The 18,969-nt window shown below is 38.5% G+C and overlaps 2 protein-coding genes across 3 annotated transcripts in view; one reads left to right on the top strand and one right to left on the bottom strand.

Moving 5' to 3' along the window:
* LOC126482307 (mortality factor 4-like protein 1) overlaps positions 1 to 5,818 on the bottom strand; it is a 132,559-nt gene extending 126,741 nt beyond the window's left edge. Inside the window, exons 1-3 of one of the 2 annotated variants that reach the window (XM_050106340.1) lie at positions 5,765 to 5,818; positions 5,548 to 5,620; positions 5,314 to 5,428 (exon numbers count right to left, since the gene is read on the bottom strand). In XM_050106340.1, coding sequence (XP_049962297.1) covers positions 5,314 to 5,428; positions 5,548 to 5,593 — 161 coding nt within the window. In that variant the 5' untranslated portion in view covers positions 5,594 to 5,620; positions 5,765 to 5,818. Of the gene's footprint in view, positions 1 to 5,313; positions 5,429 to 5,547 lie in introns of both variants that reach the window. The other variant, XM_050106339.1, reaches the window with a different exon arrangement.
* Positions 5,819 to 5,840: 22 nt separating this feature from the next.
* The window catches only part of LOC126482306 (FAS-associated factor 2), a 117,475-nt gene continuing 104,346 nt past the window's right edge, over positions 5,841 to 18,969 (top strand). The window contains exon 1 of the mRNA XM_050106338.1: positions 5,841 to 6,058. Coding sequence (XP_049962295.1) covers positions 6,002 to 6,058 — 57 coding nt within the window. The 5' untranslated portion in view covers positions 5,841 to 6,001. The remainder of the gene's footprint in view (positions 6,059 to 18,969) is intronic.

Genomic DNA, 18,969 nt, shown 5'->3' with positions numbered 1-18,969 from the left:
CTGACTGAAGCGCCTAGAACTGCTCAGCCACAACAGCCGGCGTGAATCATTAGTACAAATCAGAAAGAAAAATAGTGCTCTGAACAACATAATCCTGTAAAATTATGAAAAGACTGTCGTCAAACTGAAACATGTACAGATCCTGTACTTTTAGTGTAAGTAAAGAACATAAATAGTATAGGCAAGACAGTTGTGGAGTTACATACCGCTCCAGAGGAGCAATGTGTATCCCTATATTCTTTTACCAACAAATGACACCTATGAATGGAAACCGTGAAACAAATTATCTGAGGGGAGAGAGCAGCTATTGTCAGATTTATTGTTTTATTTGCATGTGGAGAACAAAATGGAGAGAAGGTACATGTTTTCAAAATGGAATAGCCATTGCAGTAGCTTCATCAGAGGAATTACTTGCATGGCCACAAATATGAGCACCTTGCCTTGCCGACCTACACTGGAGTAATGTGACGTTCTCAGAGAATGTACAGATATACTGCTGGCAGTGTTTATGTGGGGAATTCAATCAGATGAACTGTTAATGAACTGTCATTCTGGATCATTCACTCTTTGTATAAACCTTCATGTAGGGATTTCGAGCTGGACATTCTGATTTGACATTTGATGTTATCTGAAGTACACTGCCTATACTGTGGACAATATAAGGATTGTATAATAGGTGTTTGCGTATTTATTCAAGAAAAGTAGTACGTGCAGTGTTGTATTTTCTCCCAGCAAGCAAAAAGAAAGTAGGAAATGAAATTCTTCACTCTGCATCCAAGGCAATGGTCAAAGAAAGTAAGAAATCAAGAACAACGATATTAAATCTGCATGAGGTAATTCACAGCTAACACTACTGAAACACTACAGAGTGTACTAAAATCACTGCTAAGTGAAATTCAGAAACAACTGAGTGTTGTGAGATGCAGACCTCGAGCTATGCTGCATATCAGTCTGTCACCACAGCCAGGGTTGGATCCATCAACACACATTAGCCTATACCTTGGTCAGCACTGCAAAAATTTTACTGGCATAACAATGACCAACTTAAAGGAATCTTTGTATACAATAAATTGCTAGAGCACAAGTGTATGTTTACGGTTCAGTTCCCAAAGATAGGAATTTAATTATAACAAAATTGATTTTAAGGAAACAATTTCGAAGTAGAGAAAATGGGTATTTACAGATGCTTGTTGGTTATGAGTACATCTATTAGCTAGCCCATAATATTTATAAGAAATTTTTATACAATAAGGAACAGTTATTATTATGATGTAACAATCACAGAAACATTAATTTAAAAATTAATATACTGGCCTCCCTACAGCACATTCCCATAATAAAGGGAAACATTACACGTGGGAAAAATATATCTAAAAACAAAGATTCTGTAACTTACCAAACGAAAGTGTTGGTATGTTGATAGAAACAATAACAAACACAAACACACACACAAATTTCAAGCTTTCGCAACCCACAGTTGCTTCATCAGGAAAGAGGGAAGTAGAGGGAAAGATGAAAGGATGTGGAATTTAAGGGAGAGGGTAAGGAGTCATTCCAATCCTGGGAGCGGAAAGACATACGTCTGCTTGTGTGTGTGTGTGTGTGTGTGTGTGTGTGTGTGTGTGTGTGTGTGTGCGCGCGCACACACGAGTGTGTACATGTCCGTTTTCACCCCTAAGGTAAGTCTTTCCGCTCCCGGGATTGGAATGACTCCTTACCCTCTCTCTTAAAACCCACATCCTTTCGTCTTTTCTGATGAAGCAACCGTGGGTTGCGAAAACTTTGAAATTTGTGTGTGTGTTTGTGTTTGTTATTGTTTCTATCAACGTACCAACGCTTTTGTTTGGTATATATTGATAATCAAAGCCAATCTTTGAGATCTGGAAATTAAAAGTGACTTACATTGTTACAATAGGCACAACTATTGGGTCCTCTACAGATAATGAGTAATTGACTCTCACTCAGAAGCCACGTGTGTCAAAAAGAAACCGATTTCACAATGTGATGTCTGTGTAACTCCTATATAAAGTGGCAGGAAAAGGAAATTTGACATGTTTTATCACTTTAATTGCATATGTTGGTTCCCACAAATGCTACTGACTTACGAAAAACCAAACTAAATTACACGTAGGCCCTACTAATATTATGTGTTCTGTTTAACGGTGCGTAATCACATAATGAAGTTTCTCTTTTCTTTTACCTGTTCCAGATACAACTGTACATGCAGCCTCTCAGTTAAGTAATTCCGATAAAAGAAGATTGTTGTGGTGGTCTTCAGTCCAGAGACTGGTTTGATGCAGCTCTCCATGCTACTCTATCCTGTGCAATCTTCCTCATCTCCCAGTACCTACGGCAGCCTACATCCTTCTGAATCTGTTTAGTGTATCCATCTCTTGGTTTCCCTCTACTATTTTTACCCTCCAATACTAAATTGGTGATCCCTTGATGCCTCAACACATGTCCTACCAACCGATCCCTTCTTCTAGTCAAGTTGTGCCACAATCTCCTCTTCTCCCCAATTCTATTCAATACCTCCTCATTAGTTATGTGATCTACCCATCTAATCTTCAGCATTCATCTGTAGCACCACATTTTGAAAGCTTCTATTCGCTTCTTGTCTAAACTAGTTATTGTCCATGTTTCACTTCCATACATGGTTACACTCCATACAAATACTTTCAGAAATGACTTCCTGACACTTAAATCTATACTCGATGTTAACAAATTTCTCTTCTTCAGAAATGTTTTCCTTGCAATTGCCAGTCTACATTTTATATCCTCTCTACTTCAACCATCATCAGTTATTTTGCTCCCCAAATAGCAAAACTCCTTTACTACTTTAAGTGTCTCATTTCCTAATATAATTCCCTCAGCATCACCCGACTTAATTCGACTACATTCCATTATCCTTGTTTTGCTTTTGTTGATGTTCATCTTATATCCTCCTTTCAAGACACTGTCCATTCCGTTCAACTGCTCTTCCAAGTCCTTTGCTGTCTCTGTCAGAATTACAATGTCATCGGCGAACCTCAAAATTTTTATTTCTTCTCCATGGATTTTAATACCTATTCCGAATTTTTCCTTTGTCTCCTTTATTGCTTGCTCAATATACAGATTGAATAACATCGGAGAGAGGCTACAACCCTGTCTCACTCCCTTCCAGACCTCTGCTTCCCTTTCATGCCCACTGACTCCTGTAACTGCCATCTGGTTCTGTACAAATTGTAAATAGCCTTTCGCTCCCTGTATTTTACTCCTGCCACCTTAAAAATCTGAAAGAGAGTATTCCAGTCAACATAGTCAAAAGCTTTCTCTAAGATTCCCAATGCTAGAAATGTAGGTTTGCCTTTTCTTAATCTATCTTCTAAGATAAGTCATAGGGTCAGTAGTGCCTCACGTGTTCCAATATCTCTACGGAATCCAAACTGATCTTCCCCGAGGTCAGCTTTACCAGTTTTTCCATTCGTCTGTAAATAATTCGCTTTAGTATTTTGCAGCTGTAACTTATTAAACCGATAGTTCGGTAATTTTCACATCTGTCAACACCTGCTTTCTTTGGGATTGGAATTATTATATTCTTTTTGAAGACTGAGGGTATTTCGCCTGTCTCATACATCTTGCTCACCAGATGGTAGAATTTTGTAAGGGCTGGCTCTCCCAAGGCTATCAGTAGTTCTAATGGAATGTTGTCTACTTCCGGGGCCTTGTTTCGACTTAGGTCTTCAGTGCTCTGTCAAACTCTTCGCGCAGTATCATATCTCCCATTTCACCTTCATATACATCCTCTTCCATTTCCATAATATTGTCCTCAAGTACATTACCCTTGTATAGACCCTCTATATACTCATTCCTCCTTTCTGCTTTCCCTTCTTTACTTAGAACTGGGTTTCCATCTGAGCTCTTGATATTCATACAAGGCGTTCTCTTATCTCCAAAGGTCTCTTTAATTTTCCTGTAGGCGGTATCTATCTTACTCCTAGTTATATTCGCCTCTACATCCTTACATTTGTCCCCTAGCCATCCCTGCTCAGCCAATTTGCACTTCCTGTCAATCTCATTTTTGAGATGTTTGTGTTCCTTTTTGTCTGCTTCACTTACTGCACTTTTATATTTTCTCCTTTCATCAATTAAATTCAATATTTCTTCTGTTACCCAAGGATTTCTATTAGCCCTCGTCCTTTTACCTACTTGATCCTCTGCTGCCTTCACTACTTCATCCCTCAGAGTTACCCATTCTTCTTCTACTGTATTTCTTTCCCCCATTCCTGTCAAGTGTTCCCTTATGCTCTCCCTGAAACTCTGTACAATCTTAGGTTCTTTCAGTTTATCCAGGTCCCATCTCCTTAAATTCCCATCTTTTTGCAGTTTCTTCAGTTTTAATCTACAGTTCATAACCAACAGATTGTGGTCAGAGTCCACATCTGCCCCTGGAAATGTCTTACAATTTAAAACCTGGTTCCTAAATCTGTGTCTTACCATTATATAACCTATCTGATACCGTCTAGTATCTCCAGGCTTCTTCCATGTATACAAACTTCTTTCATGATTCTTGAACCAAGTGTTAGCTATGATTAAGTTATGCTCTGAGCAAAATTCTACCAGGTGGCTTCCTCTTTCATTTCTTACCCCCAATCCATATTTACCTACTATGTTTCCTTCTCTCCCTTTTCCTACTATCGAATTCCAGTCACCCATGACTATTAAATTTTCGTCTCCCTTCACTATCTGAATAATTTCTTTTATCTCACCATGCATTTCATCAATTTCTTCGTCATCTGCAGAGCTAGCTGGCATATAAACTTGTTCTACTGAAGTAGGTAGTAGACGTGAAATTCGTGTTTTTACAAGTAAAGGAACATTTGGGGAGGGGGAGATCGAGCGCGCACACGTACGTGTACGTGTGGGTGTGGGTAGGTGGGTAGGTAGGTAGGTGTGTGTGTGTGTGTGTGTGTGTGTGTGTGTGTGTGTGTGTGTGTGTGTGTAAGGTGAAGTACATACATGCAGTCACAACACTGCCGCAATATAACTGAGTATGCATTCATAGTCTCTAAGTTAAACATAGGGCCTATATGAAATACATATTGGTTTATTGCTACAGGGAAACAAAATACAATGTGATGTACTGCATGTTAAGACATTCAACTGGAATTTCGGAGAAGTGATATTCAACCAGCCAAGCTATAAAGATTCATGTTTTATGCATTCATCAAAAGTCGCTTAATGACAATTTTGTAACAGATTCTATTAAGGCGGTAAAATTAAGAAAAAGGGAAATTACTGTATACAAAACTATTTTGCGTTGTTGTTACTTACTTTTTGTTCCAACCAGCATAATGAATGTAATAGCGCACTTGTTTATCTTTTATTTCCGATTCAAGGCATTTAGCTTCGTATATCAGAGGCCCATGAAAACATAAAACTTTCTCACCTATAACATAAAACGTAAATTTATCAAATGAAAGACTAGCTAAACGAGAGGAAATATATTACGTAAAAATGACACCTCGATAAAAACCAGTCTTAAGTAAACAATGTTTACGTGCAAACCTTTCTGAAACTTTGCCTTTACAGGAGAACCTTTCACATTCGCCATTTCTGCATTTAAATTCACACTTATAACCTGGAAAATATGATTGCTATTTATTGGATATTTCTATTTGTCTTGCCAATTAACAAACGTATGCGCGGAAATAGCACCGCAGATTAAAATATTTAGCAAATGATTAGCATCAACGATCACAATAGAAAAATATTTAGCCCTCACACTAGCCACAATCCTCTAGCCAACGATGCCAACCAGTACAACAAAACATTAATAACATCTCTGGTTATGTTTATCAACGAAACACGGTGGCTTGGAAACTCTTTGTAATAAAAGAAGTGTAGCAATGCGCTGCTTGCAGAAAGTTGGCGAAATGTGATAAAATTGATGGCGCAACTTATGCTTCAGTACAGGAGAGCACTTACTGGTGTTTTATGAAGATAATCTGCTTTAAATATAATGGCTGACCTCATGAGTTTATCTGCAGAACAGACTGAAAAGATACTGCAATTCCAGGTATGCTGAACAACACAGAACACGTTGGTTATGGTATTTGTATAATTCAGCAGACTCAGTATGTATGTACCTCCAACCGAAAAAATGAATCCATTTCTAAGTTGGAACGAGAGGAGGATGTACTTTTTCCCAGATCTGTGACATACGTGTTCATAACAAAGTGAACACAGCAGTTAACGACTGTATCAGGAAATGATTTTCAAACAGATAATCACAGCTACAGGTTGTGAATGTGCGAGATGTTTTTTTCATATCAGTTTATTGCTTACATTCAAAGTTATATGTTGGTTGTTATCATATAGACCCGTTTTTAATATGATGATTACTGTTTACTTGCGATATTACTAGTATTCCAAGAACTGTGGTATGTCAGTAACATACGACATAACGCTCACTGGTTTCATAAATACCCACACGAACAAGAAACTGAAAACAGTGTATTCTTTCCTACACTTTCATGTGTCATCAGAAATTTTTTTTTAGATGTCTTTCATGTTTTCTAAGATTAATAGGAAAATAAATACTATGCAACTGTACATTGTTTACTGATAGGGCAAATTATAAGCAGAGCTCTACACCAATAACTTTCTTGCTTCTAAACCCATTTATATTCCCAACAAAATCACAATGTAATTATCATGTTTGGCTCTTACACAGGGCCTACTATTGTAATAAAAGACTGTTGTACATCATTACAGAATGCAGATTGTGTGAATGCTAGTTAGCTAATATTTTATAGACAATAATAATGTGTGTCACAGATAAGTTGAAAAATTATTGACAGCAGTGGCAAAAGTTACATATTGGAACCCTGCCCCCTCCCCTCCATGAAATCTTGGTTGTGGTGACAGTCCAATCCAAAGTGCAGCACGAGGTCTAGATTAGGTTGGAAGGTTACAGTTTGGTTTGTGAATTGGCGAAGCCAATGAGTGTGAAAGATGATGATCTGGTTCGGGGAACAAATTGACTGGTAGTGAAGCCTAACGTTTATGTCCACACCATATTGAAAATTGCAAGGGGGAGTCTATTATGCACTTTTTAAGGAGTAGAAGTACCAGTAACTAAACATATAATATATTATTTTATTTATTTTATTTTTATTATTTATTTGTCCCGTAGATCAAATCAGTACAATGGCTTGTACAACTGATATGGAATAAGTCAATACAAATATACAGTTTACGGGAGTCTAAAACAGTAAACAAGAACACAGAAGAATGATTATTTTACATTACCTACAAATTACCTACCTATAACTTTGTACATCACAAATATTAAAATAGTTAATATTTCAAAGTTTGTTAATTATTTGAATATTAGTCTGTATAAATTGTTAATGTTTAATATATATATATAATGAAAATAATCAATTACTTATAATATAATATAAATGTATAGGTAAAACAATTTACTCACCAAGCAGCGGTAGGGGAAGAAGCACACAGAAGGATTTAACTTTTACAAGGTTTTGCAGCCAGGGGCTCTTTCTTCTGCCAGAAGAAGGATCCATTGGCTCCGAAAGCTTGTAAAAGTAAAATCCTTGTGTGTGTGTGTGTGTGTGTGTGTGTGTGTGTGTGTGTGTTTCCCCTGTCGCAGTGAGTACTACCCATTGTTCCACATATATAGGTATCTTCACATAGTCTTCATATAGGGTGCATAGGAAGAATGATTGCTTCATGGGATCAATACATAGGGAGCAGTAGTATGTTCCTTTGTTCCACATACAAAGGTATCTTCACATTGTATTCATATATGGTGCATAGGAAGAATGATTGATTCATGGGATCAATTCATAGGGAGCAGTAGTATGTTCCTTAATACTGGTTCTTATAACTTTGTAACTAGCCTGTCACAGAATAGTTGGGTTCTGTCTGAAAGCATCTTCAAGTTCAAATTTTCCAACCTGGGTCAGACCGACCTGTGATCATTCATGCTGTGCTGCTTTGCGTATGTTCAGTATTTCCTCTTAGTCCTGTTATCTGGTAAAGGTCACACATACTTCAGCAAAATTTTTGTGTCAATGCATTACATGAGTATGTTGTAGGCAGTCACATTTTTATTGACTGATTGCATTTTTCCAATATCCAGCCTATTGAGTGAAATCTGTCATAACTGAGCCATTCTGATCATTCTATTTCATGTCCATATAAACCTTACACCCAGATATTTGTATGAGTCAATTAATTCCAATTGTGACACATTCATCTAACACTAGGTCCACTGATAATATTGCCTTCCAGGTGATTAATGTGCATTGCCCTTGGGCACTACTGAATACTTCTGTTAATGACACTCTGTTCAAAATAACATTTTGCTGTCTCCTTACCAATGAATCCTCAGTCCTGGCACAAATTTCATTTGATACCTCATGTTGTTGTTGTTGTTGTGGAGGTGATGGTGGACTTCAACATGAAGATGGTTCGGTGCCGCTCTCTACACTAGTCTATCCTGTGCAAGTCTCTACATCCCAACATAGTCACCACAACCCACATCCATTTTAACCTGCTTACTGTGGTCAAGCCATATTTTATTTATTTAGTCCTCATTAGACCATTCAGTATAACCATGCCAGAGATGTCAGATGCATTACAGAAATAATAAATACACGTGTAAAACGTAAACAAAGTAGGAGAGGCCATGATGTAATCAGAGGAATCATCCCAGCATTCATCATAGCAACTTGGGAAAACCCAAGTGAAGATGCTCCTCCCAAATGTGAGTCCAGTGCATTAACACTTTCAAATCCACCTCATTTGGTAATGACTGGAAAGGGAATCATAATACAGTCTACATTGAGATTTGAACATAGACAAGAAGTAAATCAGTGATGTAACTAGAAAATGAAATTTTGATATCAAACATTACTGAAAAAATGGAAACATGTGAACACATTAAATGACACTGATTAAAAGTTTGACATACACAAGAATAAATTGGTGAGGCCGCTAGGAGATGAAACTTTGATGTAAGACACTTCTGAAACAATAAAACACATGAACACATTATGCAACACTCATGAAAAGTATAACACACGAAAACTTGCTGACACTGCATCCATCACAACTGAGGAGCACCAGAACGAAACCTGATATATCCAATTTTGCTGTATTCGCGTGTTTGAGCTGTAGGGGGGGAGATACGGGAGTAATAATACATGCTGCCACAAAATAATTTTCAGCACAACACAACATAAAGTGATTTATGGTGTGTTTCTTCTTTTTATAGCTTGTGGAGCCATTTAGAGAGCACTATTTGTTACTTTCTGTATTAACAGCAAATGCAGATTTATCGGTGTTTGTTCCGGCACTCCTCAACTAATGTAGCATCAGGTCCTTGCTCTGAGGTGATGTCCATCTAAAATTTTTATCCCACCATACTTCGTTCTGTTAACAAATTGCTGCTTCTTTTGTGCTTCAACAGATCCCTTCTTTCTGAGGTTGTGACATAAATTTCTTTTTTCTCTAGTTGAGTGCAGTACTTCTTCCTCAGTTATTCAACCCACCTACTTAACTTTTAGCTTTGTTCTGAATTACCACATTTCAAAACCTTCTTTTTTTCTCCTTGTATAAACTGTTTATTGTCTGCGTTTCAGTAAAATACAAAGCTACCCCAGACAAATGCTGTCAGAAAACGCTTCACAACACTCACTCACTCTCTCTCTCTCTCTCTCTCTCTCTCTCTCTCTCTCTCTCTCTCTCTCTCTCTCTCTTAAGTTCAAAGTTAAAACATTTCTCTTTTTGAGAATTGCTTCTCTTGTTGGTGCCAGTCTGCATTTTATAGTCTTTTTTACTTAAGCCATCATCACTTATTTTGCTACACTAGTAACAAAACTCATGTACTGCTTTTAGTGTGTCATTTTGTAATCTAATTCCCCAGCATCACGTGATTTAATTAGACTAAATTTAATTGCCCTTGTTATACTTTAGTTGATGTTCATCTTACAATCTCTATTCCAAGACAGTATCCAGTCCACTGAACTATTCTTTTAAGTCATTTGTCATTTCTGTATTCTTTTAAATCCTTTGTCACTTCTGACAGAGTTGTGGTGTCAACAGCAAACTTCAATTTTTATTTCATCTCCCTGGACTTTTATTCCCTTTCCAAATTCCTTCTCAGTTCCTTTACCAATGGCTTAATGCACAGATTAAAATAACATTAGGGACACATGTAACTGAAATCTAGCTTTTGTATAAGTGGTAAGTAACCTTTTGCTGCCTGTACTGTATTGTTGCTACTTCCCAAATATTGAAGAGTAAATTGCAGTTGACATTGTCAGAACCTTTCCCTGAATGTGTAGATGACTATACAGGGTGGTCCATTGACAGTGACCGGGCCAAATATCTCACGAAATAAGCATCAAACAAAAAAACTACAAAGAACAAAACTCATCTAGCTTGAAGGGGGAAACCAGATGGCGCTATGGTTGGCCCGCTAGATGGCGCTGCGATAGGTCAAACGGATATCAACTGCATTTTTTTAAAATAGGAACCCCCATTTTTTTTATTACATATTTGTGTAGTACGTAAAGAAATATGAATGTTTTAGTTGGACCACTTTTTTGGCTTTGTGATAGATGGCGCTGTAATAGTCACAAATGCATAAGTACGTGGTATCACATAACATTCTGCCAGTACAGGCAGTATTTGCTTCTTGATACATTACCCGTGTTAAAATGGACCGTTTACCAATTGCGGAAAGGTCGATATCTTGTTGATGTATGGCTATTGTGATCAAAATGCCCAACAGGTGTGTGCTATGTATGCTGCTCGGTATCCAGGACAACATCATCAAAGTGTCCGGACCGTTCACCGGATAGTTACGTTATTTAACGAAACAGGAAGTGTTCAGCCACGTGTGAAACCTCAACCACGAACTGCAACAAGTGATGATGCCCAAGTAGGTGTTTTAGCTGCTGTCGCGGCTAATCCGCACATCAGTAGCAGACAAATTGCCCAAGAATTGGGAATCTCAAAAACGTCAGAGTTGAGAATGCTACATCAACATTGATTGCACCCATGCCATATTTCTATGCACCAGGAATTGCATGGCGACAACTTTGAACGTTGTGTACAGTTCTGCCACTGGGCACAAGAGAAACTACGGGACGATGATAGATTTTTTTGTATGTGTCCTGTTTAGCGACTAAGCGTCATTCACCAACAGCGGTAACGTAAACCAGCATAATATGCACTATTGGGCAACGGAAAATCCACAATGGCTGTGACAAGTGGAACATCAGCAACCTAGGCGGGTTAATATATGGTGCGGCATTATGGGAGGAAGGATATTTGGGCCCCATTTTATCGATGGCAGTCTAAATGGTGCAATGTATGTTGATTTTCTATGTAATGATCTACCGATGTTACTACAAGATTTTTCACTGCATGACAGAATGGCGATGTACTTCCAACACGATGGATGTCCGGCACATAGCTCGCGTGCGGTTGAAGCGGTATTGAATAGCATATTTCATGACAGGTGGATTGGTCATCGAAGCACCATATCATGGCCCGCACATTCACTGGATCTGACGTCCCCAGATTTCTTTCTGGGGGGAAAGTTGAAGGATATTTGCTATCGTGATCCACCGACAGTGCCTGACAACATGCGTCACCGCATTGTCAATGCATGTGCGAACATTGTGGAAGGCGAACTACTCGCTGTTGAGAGGAATGTCGTTACACATATTGCCAAATGCATTGAGGTTGACGGACATCATTTTGAGCATTTATTGCATTCATGTGGTATTTACAGGTAATCACGCTGTAACAGCATGCGTTCTCAGAAATTATAAGTTCACAAAGGTACATGTATCACATTGGAACAACCGAAATAAAATGTTCAAACATACCTACGTTCTGTATTTTAATTTAAAAAACCTACCTGTTACCAACTGTTCGTCTAAAATTGTGAGCCACATGTTTGTGACTATTACAATGCCACCTATCACAAAGCGAAAAAAGTGGTCCAACTAAAATGTTCGCGTTTCTTTATGTACTACACGAATATGTAATAAAAAATGGGGGTTCCTATTTAAAAAAACGCAGTTGATATCCGTTTAACCTATGGCAGCGCCATCTAGCGGGCCAACCATAGCACCATCTGGTTTCCCCCTTCAAGCTATACAAGTTTTGTTCTTTGTACTTTTTTTCATTTGACCCTTATTTCGTGAGATATTTGGCCTGGTCATGATCGGTGGACCACCCTGTATATGTAGGTTTGTCTTTCTGCAGCCTATCTTCTAGGATAAGGCATGCAGTCAGCATTGCCTCATGTGTCCCCACATTTCTCTGTAGTCTGTGCCAGTTTTCTAAACTTCTGTAAATATTTGTGTCAGTTTTTTGCAACTGTGACTAATTTACATATGTTTTGGTAATATTCACACTTGTCAGCACATGTCTCTTTTGGAATTGGAACTATTACACTCTTTGTGAAGTCTGGGGGTGTTTTGCTTCTCTTGTATATCTGCATAGCAAGTGGAATAGTTTTGTGATGGCTGGCTCTCCCAAGGATCTCAATAACTGTCTATTACAGGGGCTTTATTTCAACTTAGATTTCAATGCTCTGTCAAATCTTTATGTAGTATCGTATTTCTCATCTTGTATTTAACTATTTGCTCTTCCCTTTTTTAAACTTTGTTTCCCTTGTAAAGTACTGCCGTATATCCCTTCCACTTTTCAGCCTCCCCTCTTTGCTCAGTGGAACCCAATCTCATAATATTCATGCAGGTGCTTTTCTCTTCTTCAAATGTATCTTTAATATTTCTTTAGGTGCCACCTGTCTTTTCCATACTCATGAATGCTCCTACATCTTTTTATTTCTCCTCCAGCCCTTCCTGCTTTATCACGCAAATTATAATAAAAAAAAAAATCACCAAATGCACCAATTACTTCTGATGAATGGAAACATCTTATGCTAAACAAAGTTTGTGTTAACAGTCAGCACTACAAATGACCAAACTGCTAAGATAACAGGACAAGTGTCTTAGCTATGTGGCAGTCTCAAAAGATTTCAAATTATTCTAAGCTGCACATGTGCAGTTTCGTCAGTTTTCAAACTACCAGTGACTGTCAGATATCACTGCTTAGATCACTACTTGCATTAAGTTATAGCTTCTCGTAAATCACAGTGTTATCATAAACAAAACTTTTTGAAACTCCAAAAATCTCAGAGGAGTTACACTCTGTCCAAAATGTAATGTTGAATAATGAAAATTACCCTTTCACATGTGTTCACAATATCAGATTGATAGCTAAGCAATTACTGTCTTGTTGATAGTAAACAAACATTTTAACTTACTGCTATTAACAACTATATAATGTAAAACACATTAATTCTTCTTGGAATTGAAGAGTGCTGGTGTTATGCACTTGTTTCCACATAACCTGATACAAATACCCGTTACAACTTAATACCTACACTATATGGTGAGAACAGTTGATGGCAATACACTATGAAGGATCTAAAACTCTCCTCCTCTCTTCTCAGAGAAGAAATCCTGTTGCAGATTCCTCTAAAGGGACAAAAGATGAACATTTCTTATTAGTGAATTAATTACAAAATTTATTAGAAATCACATCATTTCAAACTAGGTGAATGATCAGAACCAGCTACACTTTCAAAACAGTTATCACAGTTTCTAAAAACATTGATATTGCTATGGATGAACAATACTGTTTTGCAAGCCAGTGAGAGACAGCTGGGTCGTATCTGAGACACTGCATGGTGTGTGGCGTCTAGTTTAATACAATAATGGGGTATGGCTATGAGGCCAACCGCTACAAGCGGATATTTATTGGTGTTACCCTGAAATGCTGTGTGGTCACCTAATATGGTGCTAACAATGTGCATGAGAAGTATTTGCGCTGTTGACTCAGACCGTTCTTAGATATCTCATTTATCATCCAAGTCAACGTGTGCATTGTACGATACTTAGTTGTACCTGCCTTAAACTGGGAATAGCCAGGAAAGTGCTGGTACAGATGGGAGCAAGGGGAAGGGTTCATCATGGGATCCTTTTCCGTGAGTTTCTGCAGTTTAGTTTCTGGTACAGCAACTGGCATAGGAACTGCAGAAGCCATTAGCAGATCGTGCATGGTGCTTAATGGCCCAGCGTCTGGAAACATTGAAACGTGGAGGAGGAGTAGATGAGGGAGGGGGAGGCAATATTTGAAGCCCTTAGGCACCTCCACATGCTGCATGACCTCCACCAAATTTGGCTGACTGTAGTGCAGCATAGGTCATAATGTCATTGCAACCTGAGGGGCATAGGAGCACAGGCGGAGGTCACAGTGTTCGCGGGCAGGTTAGGTATGCACTTACTTATTTCCCTGCAGTTGGTGCATTGGAATTCCATTCCACCCTGTCAGTGCCACTGCCTGTGCTGTGTATCATGACGTGGCTTCCTAGTTGCTCTTGCCTGACCGTGACATCAAAAGCTACCGCCACCTGTGGCACCTGGTAGCCACCCGAGTCTTCAGCTGAAGGAGCAGGCCCAGAATAGGGAGCCTACACTTTAATATGGCATATATTGACACAGGCTCTGGATATGCTGTTTTGTCCCCAATCTTTGCCTTTGCAGGATTCCAGCAACCATTGACTTGGATGAAAGAGAACATGTTCAGAGCATACTCGGATGGGGACTCCACCACAACCTTCCATGTTTGTATCTCGAAAGTTCTTACCATGCACTCCCCTCTTAGTTAGATGTTGGATAGAACAGGGCCTCATTTGATGCCATTTTTGTCACAGAACTTCTTAAGTTTGTACACCACAAATTGGAGACCATTATTAGAAACCAAGGTGTGAGGATGCCCTTGACTGCAAAAATTCTCGCTTGAGCCTGGTTTGTGGCTTCTGCAGAAGTGGTGAACGTTCTTGAGGTGTAGGGGGAAATTCAAGGGTGTGTCAGTCACTACAAGCCACATTGCTTCCTGGAATGGACCCTCAAAATCTATTTGTACTTGTTCCTAAGGTTGCTTAGGTTTCAACCTCTGAGAAAAATGCTGCACTCACTGGCTGTACTTACACCAGGCTAGTAAACATATCTGTGTGCCAAGGCTTACATCCGTGACAATATCCAGTATGAAGTGTTGGGAGTTTGTTGAGGGTTTGGCATAGGTGTCAATTGTGAAACACATTGTTTCACACTTCTCAAATTGGTTGTTCGGGCAGACTTAGCAACATGTCTGTCATGCTTAACGGTGGGCTGGTAATATCGATAGTTATTGCTGATTTGAGAGACCCACATTAGCTGCTTTCTCTGGTAGCTCGGAATGCAGGTCAAACAGGGTGATCACAGATTTGTAGTCCATGATAAGATGAAATTTTGTGCCATATAGGAAAACAGAAAGAATTGCCTTATCCCATATCTTGTCTTAGAGAAATTGACCTTTCCTAGGCATGATTGTAATTGGGAATAATTGGAATAGACTTTCTTTTTGAAGACTGGCAGGGATGCTCAGTTGCCAGTTGGCTGGTTTTTACCCTTCTTTAATAATTAGGGTGAAAACTTTGGTAACCACCCTATTGCATCACTGTAGAGAGAGAAAACTGAAGTGTGTTATTAGAAATGCTGCAATAACTCAGTTGGACAAGGGTTTTTTCCCATGGAGAGGGGGCAGATATCTACAGCCTTAAGGAAGTATGCCAATATTCACTTTAAGTGATCTATGGAAACCTAAATTTTAATGACCACACGGATATTTGAGCCAGGTAACATAATCGACAATGATGAAAACCACATTATGGATAGGCTCACCATATATCTATGATAATCCCATGCAGTCCAGGTTCCTAATGCTGTCCAAGGTTGCAAAAATGTCTGTGGTTGTAAAATTTTATGATAGGCTACGATTTTTTTAAATTTCTTATACCACACTGTGAAATTTCAACTCGGTTTCATAACATACAAAAGTTATAAGCTCCAAAATTGTCATCTGGTAGAATCAGAACCGAGACAGTTATTATTAACATTATTTTGCCTTTTATATTTGGTTATCTGTTGCATTCATTCGAAAACATGAATTATGTAATGGAAATAATTGATGATGCAAACAAAATTGAAGTAAAACTTGTTCCGACTGTTGTAAGATATTTCGGTCTTGAGGAGGGAATTCAAGTCAAACTTTTAAATTTTAATGAAGTGTCAGTTGAAAATGCCCAAATTTTGACACATTTTGTTTTGTAATCTGAGGGAAAAATATCGAACTTGAAGAAAAGTTGGTATGTTATACTTCTGATAACAAACACACAGTAATTTTAGTGATGTGAAGAGAAAGGGGAGTGAAAAAGTGCTCAGAAAATCTAAAGTGATTTAGATAGACCTATTTTATGAATTGCTTGTTCAGCTCACCTTGTACACAGTTCAGCATAGCCAGTGTGTGATTCTGTCCACCTGGACATTGAAGTTGTTGTTATAAAATTTTATAGATATTTTCACATATACACAGTAAGAGTAAAGAAACTTAAAGTTCGGTGAAGTTATAGAAACATATCACAAAAGGTATTATCTCATAGTAGCACAAGATTCCTTAATATGTTACCTGCAATAGAAAGAATTCTTACTATTTTTTGTGGCCCAAAATCATACTTCTTATTATGTGACAAATGCCCAAAATTTGTTATGATGTGAGTTGGTAATGGTGATGCTTTGAGGAACCAAATGTTACATCCTTGCTGGTAATGATAAATGGATGGAAGGTGGCCAAAGGATATGTAAGCAAAATATTAGTTTCCACATGTGCACTTTAAATAAATATATTGTACTCAAACTTTGGGTGTAGAAATGCTGCACTGTCATCAACTTTTGGCAGCCATAGCTAGGCTACCAGCAGAGACTGTACACAGTGGTGTGTCTATGTACACTGAATGTTTGCCTGTAAAGCTAGTTGTCAACAACTTGGTGTAACGTTAGTAACCTTGTACTAGGAGCAACATGTCAATCCGTTCCATCATCTGGAATGAGAGGAGGATGTACTTCTTCCCAGATCTTTAACATAGTTGCTCATAAAAAAGTGAACACAGCAGTTACAGTGGAATCAGGCTGTGATTTTGAAACATATATTCACAGTTACAGACTGTGAATGTGCAGGATGTTCTTGTTTCAGTTTATTGCTTACAGTCAAATTTACACATTGGTTGTTAATGCATAGACCCAGTTTTAATCTGATAATTACTTGTGTTATTACTAGTACTTTAATTTAAGGAGATGGGGAATTTAAGGGATTTAAGGGAATTTAAGGAGATGGGACCTGGATAAATTGAAAGAACCAGAGGTTGTAGAGAGTTTCAGGGAGAGCATAAGGGGACAATTGACAGGAATGGGGGAAAGAAATACAGTAGAAGAAGAATGGGTAGCTCTGAGGGATGAAGTAGTGAAGACAGCAGAGGTTCAAGTAGGTAAAAAGACGAGGGCTAATAGAAATCCTTGGGTAACAGAAGAAATATTGAATTTAATTGATTATAAAAATGCAGTAAATGAAGCAGGCAAAAAGGAATACAAACGTCTCAAAAATGAGATCGACGGGAAGTGCAAAATGGCTAAGCAGGGATGGCTAGAGGACAAATGTAAGGATGTAGAGGCTTGTCTCACTAGGGGTAAGATAGATACTGCCTACAGGAAAATTAGAGAGACCTTTGGAGAGAAGAGAACCACTTGTATGAATATCAAGAGCTCAGATGGCAACCCAGTTCTAAGCAAAGAAGGGAAGGCAGAAAGGTGGAAGGAGTATATAGAGGGTTTATACAAGGGCGATGTACTTGAGGACAATATTGTGGAAATGGAAGAGGATGTAGATGAAGATGAAATGGGAGATAAGATACTGCGTGAAGAGTTTGACAGAGCACTGAAAGACCTGAGTCGAAACAAGGCCCCGGGAGTAGACAACATTCCATTAGAACTACTGATGGCCTTGGGAGAGCCAGTCATGACAAAACTCTACCATCTGGTGAGCAAGATGTATGAGACAGGTGAAATACCCACAGACTTCAAGAAGAATATAATAATTCCAATCCCAAAGAAAGCAGGTGTTGACAGATGTGAAAATTACCGAACTATCAGTTTAATAAGTCACAGCTGCAAAATACTAACACGAATTCTTTACAGACGAATGGAAAAACTGGTAGAAGCCAACCTCGGGGAAGATCAGTTTGGATTCCGTAGAAATGTTGGAACACGTGAGGCAATACTAACGTTACGACTTATCTTAGAAGAAAGATTAAGAAAAGGCAAACCTACGTTTCTAGCATTTGTAGACTTGGAGAAAGCTTTTGACAACGTTAACTGGAATACTCTCTTTCAAATTCTGAAGGTGGCAGGGGTAAAATACAGGGAGCGAAAGGCTATTTACAATTTGTACAGAAACCAGATGGCAGTTATAAGAGTCGTGGGGCATGAAAGGGAAGCAGTGGTTGGGAAGGGAGTGAGACAGGGTTGTAGCCTCTCCCCGATGTTATTCAATCTGTATATTGAGCAAGCAGTAAAGGAAACAAAAGAAAAATTCGGAATAGGTATTAAAATTCATGGAGAAGAAGTAAAAACTTTGAGGTTCGCCAATGACATTGTAATTCTGTCAGAGACAGCAAAGGACTTGGAAGAGCAGTTGAATGGAATGGACAGTGTCTTGAAAGGAGGATATAAGATGAACATCAACAAAAGCAAAACGAGGATAATGGAATGTAGTCAAATTAAATCGGGTGATGCTGAGGGGATTAGATTAGGAAATGAGACACTTAAAGTAGTAAAGGAGTTTTGCTATTTAGGGAGTAAAATAACTGATGATGGTCGAAGTAGAGAGGATATAAAATGTAGACTGGCAATGGCAAGGAAATCGTTTCTGAAGAAGAGAAATTTGTTAACATCGAGTATAGATTTAAGTGTCAGGAAGTCGTTTCTGAAAGTATTTGTATGG

This window comes from Schistocerca serialis, chromosome 5 (assembly GCF_023864345.2).
Source record: "Schistocerca serialis cubense isolate TAMUIC-IGC-003099 chromosome 5, iqSchSeri2.2, whole genome shotgun sequence".
Taxonomy (NCBI): domain Eukaryota; kingdom Metazoa; phylum Arthropoda; class Insecta; order Orthoptera; family Acrididae; genus Schistocerca; species Schistocerca serialis.
This window is presented reverse-complemented; position numbering and strand designations above follow the sequence as displayed.